The 12,802-nt window shown below is 43.2% G+C and overlaps 1 protein-coding gene across 1 annotated transcript; it reads left to right on the forward strand.

Moving 5' to 3' along the window:
- Positions 1-5,150: 5,150 nt before the first annotated feature.
- On the forward strand, positions 5,151-12,419 carry LOC110507890 (uncharacterized). Its single transcript, XM_090223887.1, has 9 exons — positions 5,151-5,159; positions 5,493-5,550; positions 5,795-5,942; positions 6,038-6,074; positions 6,307-6,590; positions 6,839-9,702; positions 9,762-10,375; positions 10,565-10,652; positions 11,986-12,419. Exons 1-9 carry the CDS (start codon positions 5,151-5,153, stop codon positions 12,159-12,161), a joined length of 4,278 nt encoding a protein of 1,425 aa, XP_090080013.1. The 3' UTR covers positions 12,162-12,419.
- The last annotated feature ends 383 nt before the right edge of the window (positions 12,420-12,802 follow it).

Here is a 12,802-nt window from a genome sequence, read left to right on the forward strand (position 1 = left end):
AGCTGGAGGCGGCGAAGGCGGAGAGGCGCTGGTATGAGGAGGCAGCACGGCGGCGTGGATGGAAGCCCGAGAGTCAGCCCCAAAAATGTATTGGGGGGGGCACACAGGAAGTGTGGCGAAGCCAGGTAGGAGACCTGCGCCAACTTCCTGTGCTTACCGGGGGCCTGGAGAGACCGGGCAGGCACCGTGTTATGCTGTGAAGCGCACGGTGTCCCCAGTGCGGGTGCATAGCCCGGTGCGGTACATTCCAGCTCCGCGTATCGGCCGGGCTAGAGTGGGCATCGAGCCAAGTGCCATGAAGCCGGCTCTACGCATCTGGTCTCCAGTGCATCTCCTTGGGCCGGCTTACATGGCACCAGCCTTGCGCACGGTGTCCCCGGTTCGCCTGCATAGCCCAGTGCGGGCTATTCCACCTCGCCGCGCCGGCAGGGCGACCGGGACCATTCAACCGGGTAAGGTTGGGCAGGCTCGGTGCTCAAGAGCTCCAGTGCGCCTGCACGGTCCGGTCTATCTGTCACCACCTCCACGCACCAGCCGTCCGGTGGCAGCCCCCTGCACCAGGCTGTCTCTCCGGCTCATCCTTACAGGGGCTCCCGCCTGTCCAGCGCTGCCGGAGCCTTCCTCCTCTCCAGCGCTGTCGGAGCCTCCCGCCTCTCCAGCGCTGCCAGAGCCTTACTCCTCTCCAGCGCAGCCGGAGTCTCCCGCCTGTTCGGCGCTACGAGAGCTACTCAGTCCAGTGTTGCCGGAGCCACCCGTCTGCCCAGCGCCGCCTGAGCCACCCGTCTGCCCAGCGCCGCCTGAGCCACCCGTCTGCCCAGCGCCGCCCGGCCCACCCGCAAGGGGCCGCCAGTGCCGCCAGTCTGCCAGGTGCCGCCAGTCTGCCAGGGGCTGCCAGTGCCGCCAGTCTGCCAGGGGCCGCCAGTGCCGCCAGTCTGCTAGGGGCCGCTAGTCTGCCAGGGGCAGCCAGTCTGCCAGGGGCCGCCAGTGCCGCCAGTCAGCCAGGGGCCGCCAGTCAGCCAGGGGCCGCCAGAGCCCCTCAGCCCAGAAGCGCCAGAGCCCCTCAGCCCAGAGGCGCCAGAGCCCCTCAGCCCAGAGGCGCCAGTTACACCGTTACACCCACAACCAACATTCAACCAGATATCAATGATTCAGTGTAAAATACATGTACTGTAAAATAAACAGTATTTAATTTACAACCAATAAAATAATACATGATGCAGGACACTCAGTTATAAGGGAATTAACTGGTTTAACTTCTCAAACAAACACACACATTTCCATTTTCTGTGGATCGCCCATGTTTACATTTTACTGAATTCCAGTCTGACCTTTGACCTGTAGATGGCAATAAAGGTCTACTTTTGCTGCAGATCCACTTCTAAAGCTCAAACCTCTCTGGACAAGTAGCCAAAACATTTGTCCCTAGTGAGAGAGAGAGTATGTGTGTGTGGCAAGAAAAAGGAATATTGCACTACACTTTTATGATACAGATACATTTTGCATCCGGTAGCATAGCACAGCTGTAGTTTTTTCAAATGCCAAATGTACATGTAGCATGCTTCTGCCTACAGATGCTTTTCTGAGTGACTTGTGTTGTGAGAGAACCAGAATTCAAACATAAACTCCTGGATTACATTTTATAATATTGTCAGCTCTTTTTAGTAACATATGGTAGCATACATGTTTCACACGGTGGCAAGTCAAGCTAGTTAGTTACATGTAACAACATTACATTATATGGTCAATGTTTGTGTGTATCCTCTTAGCTTTTACCTTCGACCTCAACAAGCGACGCACGGGAGAATGAAAGTGCACTCCTGATTCAGAGAGAAAGATCCAGCTTAATCATCCATACCATTGTTTAAATTACAATAAAAAACATTCAAACTGTTCCTGAGTTTCGAAAGACAGAGAAAGGAAAACATCATTATCTTCAGTCTGTTCACACCTGTTCACACAAGTCCTACTGTCCACAATCTCAGGGTTCTTCAATACAAACACACCTGTTTCAGAAAACCTGATCACTTTCACATTCGAACAATGTTTGTAGGATACTTTTCAATAACTCAATAAATGTAAGTGTTGAAACCATACATAGCTGGTAACTTGAGCTCGGCAGAGTAGTTTTGACCTGTGTCCAGATGCAGTCATTTATGTTGTCTAAAGACAATTTGTCTCTTATAACAATGTTATTTTTCTGAATAATCTAATTTAATTGACTGGTAGGTAGTCACTAACTATTTGTAGCATGTGTTCCTCTGTTTATTGATATTTACATGGTGTGTATGTGTTAAGATGTTAAGTAATTAATGTTGATATTATCCAAAGGGTTTTTAACTGAAATGTTAAATGTTGGTGTCTCGATCTCAGACATTTACGCTCATATTTGTAAATAGTATTTCAAAAATGGCAGAATCAAACAGTATTGGAATAGTGACTTGTATTTTGCATCTAGAAGTGTAAGAATTTTAGAAGAATGCTATTTCATCAGTCAAATGTTGCACTGTTTGATAAGACAGGGTAAAGAAAACCTCCATTTTAATGAGTTTAGTTGTGAGTTTGACATTTTACCACAAGAAGTCACTATAATACTATACGTTATCAAACAGGGTTGTGCTGAAAATCAAATGAACCACAGCCAAATTAATTATTTGCAACTAAGATTAAAAAAGACATGTAAAACTTACTTTCTTGATAAAATACATTCTAAAATGTCAATATATGTGATTTCTGAGTATGTAGTGCACATATCTTTTTAAGGCCCAAAGCAGACGTTTTTATATCAATATCAAATCATTTCTGGGTAACAATGAAGTACCTTACTGTAATAGATTACGATGAAAATGGTCAAAAATGTATTTTTTGCAAAAAAAACTTTCTCAAGCAATAATTTTGCTAGGACTGTCTGGGAGTGGTCAGTGTGGAGGGGAAATTAAAACTTGCTGTTATTGGCACTCTCTTTGTCGTTGGTCTATAAACCAATTTACACATGGTGATGTCGCCATGGAAAGCCAAAACTCTCGCCCATGCAAACCTGCTGATTAGAAGGTGCTGTATAGATGTGAGAAACTCTCTTTTCATGGCACTTCAATATCGAAGTGAATTTTTCGTAGCAGGTTAGGAAACTGAGGTTAAGATTAGGAAAAGGGTTAGGGTTAGTGAAAATGCTCTCCAAACCTTCTACGAAAATTACTTTGCATTGAAGTGCTGTGAAAAGAATGTGTCCCTGCTCAGGTGTTGCATGCATCAACCAATGGTTGTGTGCCAAGTCATCCATTGTGTCATCGACTGACAGATTGCTATAACATATGATGTGGTTAGCTGACACACAAAATACCTATCCAGGCAGTGTAAGATCTGGCAAGTGTCAGCAAGGCCTGGGCAGAGGAACATGCTCCGTATTTTCAACCAGAACTATCAGGAAGCAACCCATAAAACACATTTACAGTGTTAGTTTCATCAGCTGTTGTACAATATGAAATAACATTATTTTGACTTCACAGGGCCTTTAAATGTAGGCAAACAAGTTTTCGGCATTCAAACTAATCTACCCAGCCAGATTCAGCACCATGGACAGTGAAAATCAGAATACCTGCGATCTGACGATTAGAACAACAGTGCTATTTTAAGTGATTTTCAAGACACCCAAAGTCAATTTAAATCCACAACAAAATCTGCAGGATAAAAAGCAATATAATCAAACATTCAAATATGTAAACAGGCTATATTAAAGTGCACTAAACATAGAGACAGATTAACCATGGAGAACACGAAACATGATGACAGATTAACCAGGGAAGTGAATTTAACAGAGGTTAAAGCTAAAACAACAGAATCTGGGTACGTCTGTGTGAAGAGGTGTGGATTTGAATAGTACACAAGTAGGCCTACGCTATTTTTGCACTGTAAAACTTTTTTTTTTAAGTGTTATGTTTTCCCAGATTCATAGTGTTATGCAGCCCAGGCCTATCTAGGAAGGCTGGGCATAAATTGTTTGCTCACAGCATCCCATGATGACGTGGGCAACATAAACACTTAAACTCTGTAGATTAAAGTTAATAGTAATCAAAACTAATTTCACCACGAAAGGAAGTGCAATCGAAATGAATGAAGAAGACAAGGTAATTCTAGTGAGTTAATAAAATGACAAGGTGTTGCCTGTCAGCGTTGTAGACTACTGCCTCACAAGCCCGGGCTTTAGTGGCACTGGCATACGCGCTTGCTTCTGCACTGAAGGAGCCACCGAACGCGTCCGCGTTGCAGCTCTCACTTTCTCCCGCTACAGTATGTCCTACAATGACATATTTGGTGGGGGTTGGCAGCCAACAATAGGATTGGATTGGGACTAAATCAAAGAATAAAACGATATTGAAATGAATATTATTAACAAATATTTCCCAGAAGATTTTGGGTTCAACCTAAGGCTGACTAGGACAGATCAATCAACTTGATCCGACACAGTAAGCCTACATGTCATACGTAAGTAAATCCACAAGAGAGACAATATTGCAAAGGCTGGACCATGTTCGATGGAAAGCGTAGGGGTAGGCAATCGAAAACGTTTGACGGGGAAATTTCTGTCAATATTAGCTAGTCCTACTGAGTGGGCAAGTAACCTTTCCCGCGCTCTTCCTAAAAATACTATTTGTGATGTCATAAAGGTCTAACGTTCCATGACGTAGCATGTAGCCCTAAATTACAGTCCCTGCTTGCAATATTGTCCTCACTCTCGACCTGAACTCAACTTGAATGTAACCAACACAGACAAGGACATGCTTTTTGAGATATAAAATAGCTTGAATGGATGAAGAAAGGGTAAGCTAAATTACTTCATACAATATTGGGGGGAAAGTAAAAAAGGGTAAAGCAATATAAGCGGATATTTCTTGTAAAAAGCTATAACATATTGTAAAGCAAATGTACCATTCTTTATAAAGTCACCAGCTTAGCTCTGATATGGCTGTAGCTCTATTTATGATGTCCTCTGCACAGATCTACTATGACATTGACATATTATTACTTATTGGAATGTCTGTCCTTCAGGTAGCACAGAGGGAGGATGGTGATCCTCAGAGGGAAGGAAAGGAAGTTGTTGAGGAAGAACCGGTGGCCACACCCAAAGAGGAGGCCAAGAAGGGAAGGAAGGTAAGATGGCAGGAGTGACAGAGCACATAATAGGCCTACTGGGTTACACTCTGTACCTGATAGCAGTCATACCATAGATATCTATATATCTCAGATAACAACATACGTAGTAGCTGTTTTCAAAACGTGTTTTAAGAACTGCTTTGACCTGGCCCATAGCCTATTCATAAATTGTCTCAGAGTAGGAGTGCTTATCTAGGATCAGTTTTGCATTTGAGATCATAATGAATACAATTATTTGGGCAAGGTTGAGCCCACACCTTATCTGATGAACTTTATGTATACGGGCCCTGGTGTTACATGTCTGCCATCATTTGAGCTCTGGAATCTGTTCTGTTCTATCCTAGGCAAAAAGTAAGAGGAGTGGCAAGAAGTCAAGGAAGCTGGGCACTGACAACGATGCAGGTCAGAGATTTACCTCTGTAGTACTACATTGTTTCTCTATTCTGTCTGTGATGTGCAGGTTGTGCTATCCATTTTCAATGAAACTGTAGTCTACTGTAATCAGTAAGAAAGGTCACATAGATAGCTTTATTAAAATAGGCCTATTCTAAAACCCTAAAACAATGAAATCAGAGTATTAAGAGATAAAATGTCTGATTTCTCTTTAATTTTGCTTCTACTTCCTCTACGGCAATCACATCTTTAGTCTCCAGGAATAAACACCTGGATAGAGGATCTGTAATTGAGCTCCTGGAGAAGAAAGCTGTTCAGGCTGCATTCGGCCCAGGCAACAAGGATGAGATGGAATACTCCTACCCAATCCTCATCTCATTCCTGCGCAATCTTACTGATGAGTATGTTAAAAGTTTTTCTGTAATGTTCAACATTTATGAAATATTGTGCAGTGGGAACTAAACACTAACTAAAACACTTATTTTAAATTGTCTAGGCAGTGGCAAGTGATCTACAAAGGACTAAAAAACCCTGTAAGTTTCCCTACCTGCCTTTGACCTTTGATGTGTCAATGATCTGTTGAATTCAGAGATTAGCCATCAAGTCATATTCTGTTATTCATGTTCTCTGTCAGACTTCATCAAACTTTGAATTCAGTCACAGACAAGAATAACAATGTTGATCAAATGCATTCTGTTCGATCTAGAATACTTTACATCACAGTTCCATTGAAAAGACTGTTTTTGTTCTGTTTGTTCAAAACAGATGACGAAGGAACAGCTTGCCAAATTGTGCAAGACAATTGTAACCTTCATCGCACAGACCACCCTGCAGATCCTGCTGCCAGCCCTGGCCCGCGTACTTGGGGTAAAGGACTTTGCTGACGACGACACTGACTCACCCAAGAGGGGTGGCAGTGCAAGAGCCTTTGCTGCCTTTGATCAGGAAAGACTGGAGCTCATCCAGGAAGTTAGATATCTGGCGAAGAAAATGTATAAGGGCGGCACAGGGGCTCAACATCTCAGGTCCCTAACACCCTCTTCTAAGAGGTATGTTCCCCTCAAGGTTTTCATGTATGGATTTCACCGAGATCATCTATCCCAGTGTTAGCCAATGCAATTTACTCTATCTGATGTAGTACAAAATGTAATGTATCAGCCTTTGAGCATATTCAAATGAATGAGCATGTAAAGCGATCAAAAGGACATGTAGATATTTAGAATACTAAAATTACAACGCTTGACCGATTTGCCAAGTTAAGACAGGAATTATCATGCTTTGCTTGTTCGTTTTAAAGTTCCCAGACCTCAGTGAAAGTCCTCCTGGGAATGACAGAGGACAGAATCATCAAAAGTGTCCAGGAGCAACTGTCTGATCATAATATCCTGTCCTCTTGCCCACCTGAGCTGACTGTTGGTCTTATCAAGGTGGTGGTCGAACAGCTTAACTCTGCCCTCTCTGCGACCATCAGCAGAGCCATTTCAGGGCGGTCCTCCCCTATTTCTTCTGGTACCCAGGCCGCTGAACAAATGGTCAACATGGTCCAGAAATGTTTTGATGATCACACCACCCCAGAGGACCAGAGCTCTACCTCTGTATTAGAGTCATGCATTCCACCTGCAACAGAAGAAGTGATGACTGTTATCGCAGAGATGGTGGGTGAATTGGAAAAAGAAGATCCGGAATTGGCTAAGGTTTTTCGAGAAGTGGCTGTGAAAGTTAAAATGTTGGCATCTGGCAGTGACCTTGTAGTGGAGCACCTGGATGTTGAAGACTCTCCTGTTCCAGAGGAGCTGAACATAATATGTACATCTTGCAAAGCAATGATGCAAAATCTTGGCACTCTGTTTAGTGTGAAGTTCAAGACCAAAGCCTCAAAGGCTGTGAGTGAAATTCTTGTGAGAAGGTTAATGAGCGATATCTCTGGTATGGTTCAACCTTCTCATTCGTTTAGTACCACTCCAAGCTTGATGAATGCATCTAGCCCATCTGACAGGATCCTTGATTCTGCGGCCACTGAGCTCATACAGACCAAAGTAGAATCTGAGGCATCAAAAATAATTGATAACTTTGTTGAAGATGTCAAGGACATTGTGCAGTATGCTGAATTAGATCAGCCAACAAGCACCCAGAGAGATACCCAAGTGGGACACTGTACGACAAAGCGGAAACCCTTCCATGCAGCTCGTAGACTCTGCGAGAGACTTCAGGCAAAGCTGGAGACATTGTTCCTCAGAATGGGTGGAGCTCCAGTCCAAGGGGAAGAACTTATGGAAAAAGCTGACTCCAGTGCTGTGCTTCTGGAGCATACTGACTCCAGTGATCTGCCTGTTTCAATCCTGAGCTTGCCTTCCCCATGTAGGAGTGAATCCCCTATATCAGAACGTAGTTCATCTTCTTTATCTGATGGATGTGATTCAACTGACTCTGTAGGAGAGAAAACACCAGAGCAACCTGAAACCAGTAAGAGTGAGGCAATACTGCAAGTGGTCAACTCAACAGGACTTGGTTCTCTCCGTAAATGCCAAAGTGAGAACTCTCAACCATTACTGTCTCTCTGTGATTCCAACATGGTGCCCTGCACCAAAGAGGTCTTGTCCCAGATTGTGACCATGTATAGGTCAGAGGTGGCAGATTTGGAATGCACATCATCTGTTGCAGAGGGTTCCTCTTACAACTCCCTTGAAGTCTGTGGCTTTTTGGACAGTGTCATGTCTTATCTAGAAGACATGCCTGTGTCTGGTTCTTCATGGTTGGAAGGATTAAGAGATACTCCAGCCTCAGTCATTGAGAAACTCTCCAGTGAGGAGTTCCAGATGAACGCTACCAACGAAGTGCGAAAAATACTGATCAAATCAGTCAGTAGCTTTCCCAGCAAAGTCAGTTCCAGCCAGACAGATTCTCAGATGTTGCCAGCAAAATCAACAATTTCCTTAAGGCATACAGATATAACTGCTTTTGAAATCGTTGGATCAATTACAAATGACATGAAGAGCCTTTTCCCACCCACAGAGTCTTCTACTACTCTATGGCAGGCAGACTCTATGCTTCAACAGAGTGATGAGAAAACCTCAGAGTACACTGAGGCCACACCCAAAGGCTCACAGTCTGGTTTGGAAGTATCTGAGAAGAAGATCTGGACAACTGCAAAGACTATTTACCACAATGTGAAGACAAAGATGAGGAATTATTTTACATGGCAAAATCAAGTCAAAGCAACAACGGCTCAAGCCAAAAAGACCCTCAGCCATATTCTGGTTTCAATTCAGAAAGAGCTGTCAAAATCTGACCAAACGGTGACTGCGCTTTCACAAATAGAGAATGTGGTTGGAATGATGCTGAAGGATGTTGAAAGGGTAAGCAGTGAATGTGGTGAGGAACTGATCTATCAAGCGCCACAGCGTTCTTCCTCCTCGTTGTCATCCTCATCTGCCAGATCAAAGAAGTCAGAGTGGGAATTTTCACTCCCTGGCACTCCCATCTCTTCTGATTTACCAGAGAGTATTACTCAGCCCATTGTGAGATGCTCAGTCATCGACATGGGCAAATCTACTAAGCCAAAAACATTGGTGTGTGATGCCAGGGAAAGCATGTCTGCAATAGTGGATACCATCATAAAGGAGGTACATCCAGAGGAAGAAGGGGAGGTTGCATTCCACCCTGATCTAACAGCTGCAATAGCAAGACTGGAGGAGCTCATATCTCAGGGTAGGTTTGGTGCTCTCTCACGTGATCTTACTCACCAAGTCAACCGCATCATTTCTGAGAGCAACTTGACCCCTCTGGTTCTGACAGTGGCGGCTGGAAAGAGTGCATCCGATACAGTCCTTACTGAGCTGAAGAGGAATGACAAGACGGTGGGGAAGCCCACAGCTTACAAGCTGGTTCAGCTTTTTGCAGAGGAGTCTGTGAAGCGCCTCTTGCTTCCTAGCCTTGTGCCCTCTACAGCTTCAATGAGTTTGGCTCAGGGAGTTAGTGTGCCGGCTAGCGTATCTGAAGATAGGATTTCATGTTCTTTTTCTACATCAGCATTTAGTGACACAGTCAGCCTGTTTACCAAAGTAATGGTAAGCCAGGTCATGGACTCTGTGGTTTCTGATGCACAAAGCAGAGGGTCATCTCCAACCGGAACTGTAACTGATATAGGCAGTCTACTGAGTGGTAAGTCCTACCCTCTGCCATCAGCATGACAACAAGTGGGACCTCCAATGCTGCACGAGGCTTTGAGGCCAACATAGATGCTGAGGAAAGGGATACCATCAGTTGTTTCGGTGTACCTCAGAGCATTGTTTGTGATCAGAATTCAACCAGCCCGGATGTTGCTTCGCTTTCAACCCCATCCACTGACAACTTAGTTGGTGATGATGACTTCACCGGCCTCATCAGCATGTTAGTGGTGAGACTTCTGTCAAAAATCCAAACCCAAACTGATCTGTACCCAACTGACGTCACACGCACGTCACAAGACCTGATTCCAAAAGTTATAGCTGCCTTCTGTGCATGGTCAGGCTGCTCTGAGACCCAAGCTTATCCCAAGAACCTGAAGAGTCACAAAGTATACAGCACCGTCTACAAACATCTGTTGAAGGAGTTTGGCTCAGAGAAAATACTCCAACTGGCCGTGTCGACTCAGGACTCCACTTTCAATAGGATTCTTGTGAAGTCATTGAGCAAGGAGCTTCTCCACAGTTGTAACGAGGCATCAAGAGCAGCCTCAAGAACATCTTTCGAAGCCACCAGGCCAGAAGCTCTTCTCATGGCTGAAGATGTGAAGGCTACCAGAGGGAAGCTGTCTTTCCTACAAAGGCTTGCCAGACTGAAATTCAACTTAAAGGTACATCACACTTATTTAAGTTAACAATTGTGTCAATGTGAGTAAACAATGTTATTTAGAGAAAATGTAAAACCATCCATTAATTCCAAAACCATTTATAAATCTTGTTGTGCTGGTGTGTAAGATGTGATCGTTATTACCGTGAGATTGTTCTGCTGTGACAGTTGTTTTGACATGTTTTTGTTTTAGCCATTCATGATGGGAAACAAGAAGGATTCCAATAAGAAATCCCGCCATTCTGAATCCAAAGACCAGACTACTGCTGAAGATATCATGTGTAAGTCCATACAGCAGGACATTTACTGTTTGAGATATTGGTGTACAAAGCTGCTATTGCAAAAATATTAAACCCTATATACAGTACATTATATATTATCGATAGTAATCTCTTATGTAAAATTATTTATAGTTTCCAAATCTCAAGATTCTGGTTCTCATTTATTTGTGAAAGTAATAATGAGTTGAAACTAAGAATACAATATACCATCATTTCTAAATGAAAGTGCATGTCAACTCTCTCTCTCTTCTGTCACCCAACATAGTGGCACATCCTGCCACATTTGGACTCCCAGAGGGTCTTCCCTCCACCTCTCAACAGGAGAAGCCTCGCAAACGTCCCCTTCTAATCAGGATGTTTTCCACCATCTCCATAGGCCTATCCAAGCCATTCAACTGGTTTTCAAAGCAAGCTTAATACAACAATTTCCTTTAATACAGTAATATTTGCATTGAATTGATGGCCTTTGTCTTCTTTAGTGTTGCCCTGTTAACACATTTGATCAGAAAATACATAGTATATTTAGTTTAGTTTATTATGCAGTCATAGTCACGGTGTAGGCTTAACAAAGTAATGTTGTCCTGAATAATGTATAGAACATGCACCCTCCCACCCCCCCACCCACACACACACACACACAGTGTGATTCATTGAACACATACACATAGTACTTCAGATATGTCCCACAACCAACATTCAACCATATATCAATGATTCAGTGTAAAATACATGTACTGTAAAATAAACAGTATTTAATTTACAACCAATAAAATAATACATGATGCAGGACACTCAGTTATAAGGGAATTAACTGGTTTAACTTCTCAAACAAACACACACATTTCCATTTTCTGTGGATCGCCCATGTTTACATTTTACTGAATGCCAGTCTGACCTTTGACCTGTAGATGGCAATAAAGGTCTACTTTTGCTGCAGATCCACTTCTAAAGCTCAAACCTCTCTGGACAAGTAGCCAAAACATTTGTCCCTAGTGAGAGAGAGAGTATGTGTGTGTGGCAAAAAAAGGGAATATTGCACTACGCTTTTATGATACAGATACATTTTGCATCCGGTAGCATAGCACAGCTGTAGTTTTTTCAAATGCCAAATGTACATGTAGCATGCTTCTGCCTACAGATGCTTTTCTGAGTGACTTGTGTTGTGAGAGAACCAGAATTCAAACATAAACTCCTGGATTACATTTTATAATATTGTCAGCTCTTTTTAGTAACATATGGTAGCATACATGTTTCACACGGTGGCAAGTCAAGCTAGTTAGTTACATGTAACAACATTACATTATATGGTCAATGTTTGTGTGTATCCTCTTAGCTTTTACCTTCGACATCAACAAGCGACGCACGGGCTGGTCCTGCAGACTCCCACGCCCATGGCCCAGGAGAAGGCTGGGGGCCACCTGCTCACTCACGTCCCAGCCATCTCCTTTGAGACCGACTCTACTGTGGAGTGCACCTCCAAGAGGACTCCGGAAGAGAGGGACCGGGTGAAGGTTAAACTGGCCAACATGGCCTTGATGGGAAGGATCAAAAGTCTTGGCTGTGAAATGCCCATTATGTGTGATTATCGAATTGATCATTTTCCACTTTTGAAACAACAATGGGAAAGACAGGGTTTATAGCAAAGGTTGCTCAGATTGGGCTTTTGGAAAAATTGGGAGAATGAAAGTGCACTCCTGATTCAGAGAGAAAGATCCAGCTTAATCATCCATACCATTGTTTAAATTACAATAAAAAAACATTCAAACTGTTCCTGAGTTTCGAAAGACAGAGAAAGGAAAACATCATTATCTTCAGTCTGTTCACACCTGTTCACACAAGTCCTACTGTCCACAATCTCAGGGTTCTTCAATACAAACACACCTGTTTCAGAAAACCTGATCACTTTCACATTCGAACAATGTTTGTAGGATACTTTTCAATAACTCAATAAATGTAAGTGTTGAAACCATACATAGCTGGTAACTTGAGCTCGGCAGAGTAGTTTTGACCTGTGTCCAGATGCAGTCATTTATGTTGTCTAAAGGCAATTTGTCTCTTATAACAATGTTATTTTTCTGAATAATCTAATTTAATTGACTGGTAGGTAGTCACTAACTATTTGTAGCATGTGTTCCTCTGTTTATTGATAT

The sequence above is a fragment of the Oncorhynchus mykiss genome, chromosome 27 (genome assembly GCF_057628025.1).
Source record: "Oncorhynchus mykiss isolate SJ-2025 chromosome 27, ASM5762802v1, whole genome shotgun sequence".
NCBI lineage: Eukaryota > Metazoa > Chordata > Actinopteri > Salmoniformes > Salmonidae > Oncorhynchus > Oncorhynchus mykiss.

What these genes read in the sequence shown, in the direction of transcription:
- LOC110507890 (XM_090223887.1), top strand. An exon ending in TATAGGCAGTCTACTGAGTG is followed by an intron (nt 9,703 to 9,761) that starts GTAAGTCCTACC and finishes ATGCTGCACGAG; the next exon opens with GCTTTGAGGCCAACATAGAT. An exon ending in GACTGAAATTCAACTTAAAG is followed by an intron (nt 10,376 to 10,564) that starts GTACATCACACT and finishes TTTTTGTTTTAG; the next exon opens with CCATTCATGATGGGAAACAA.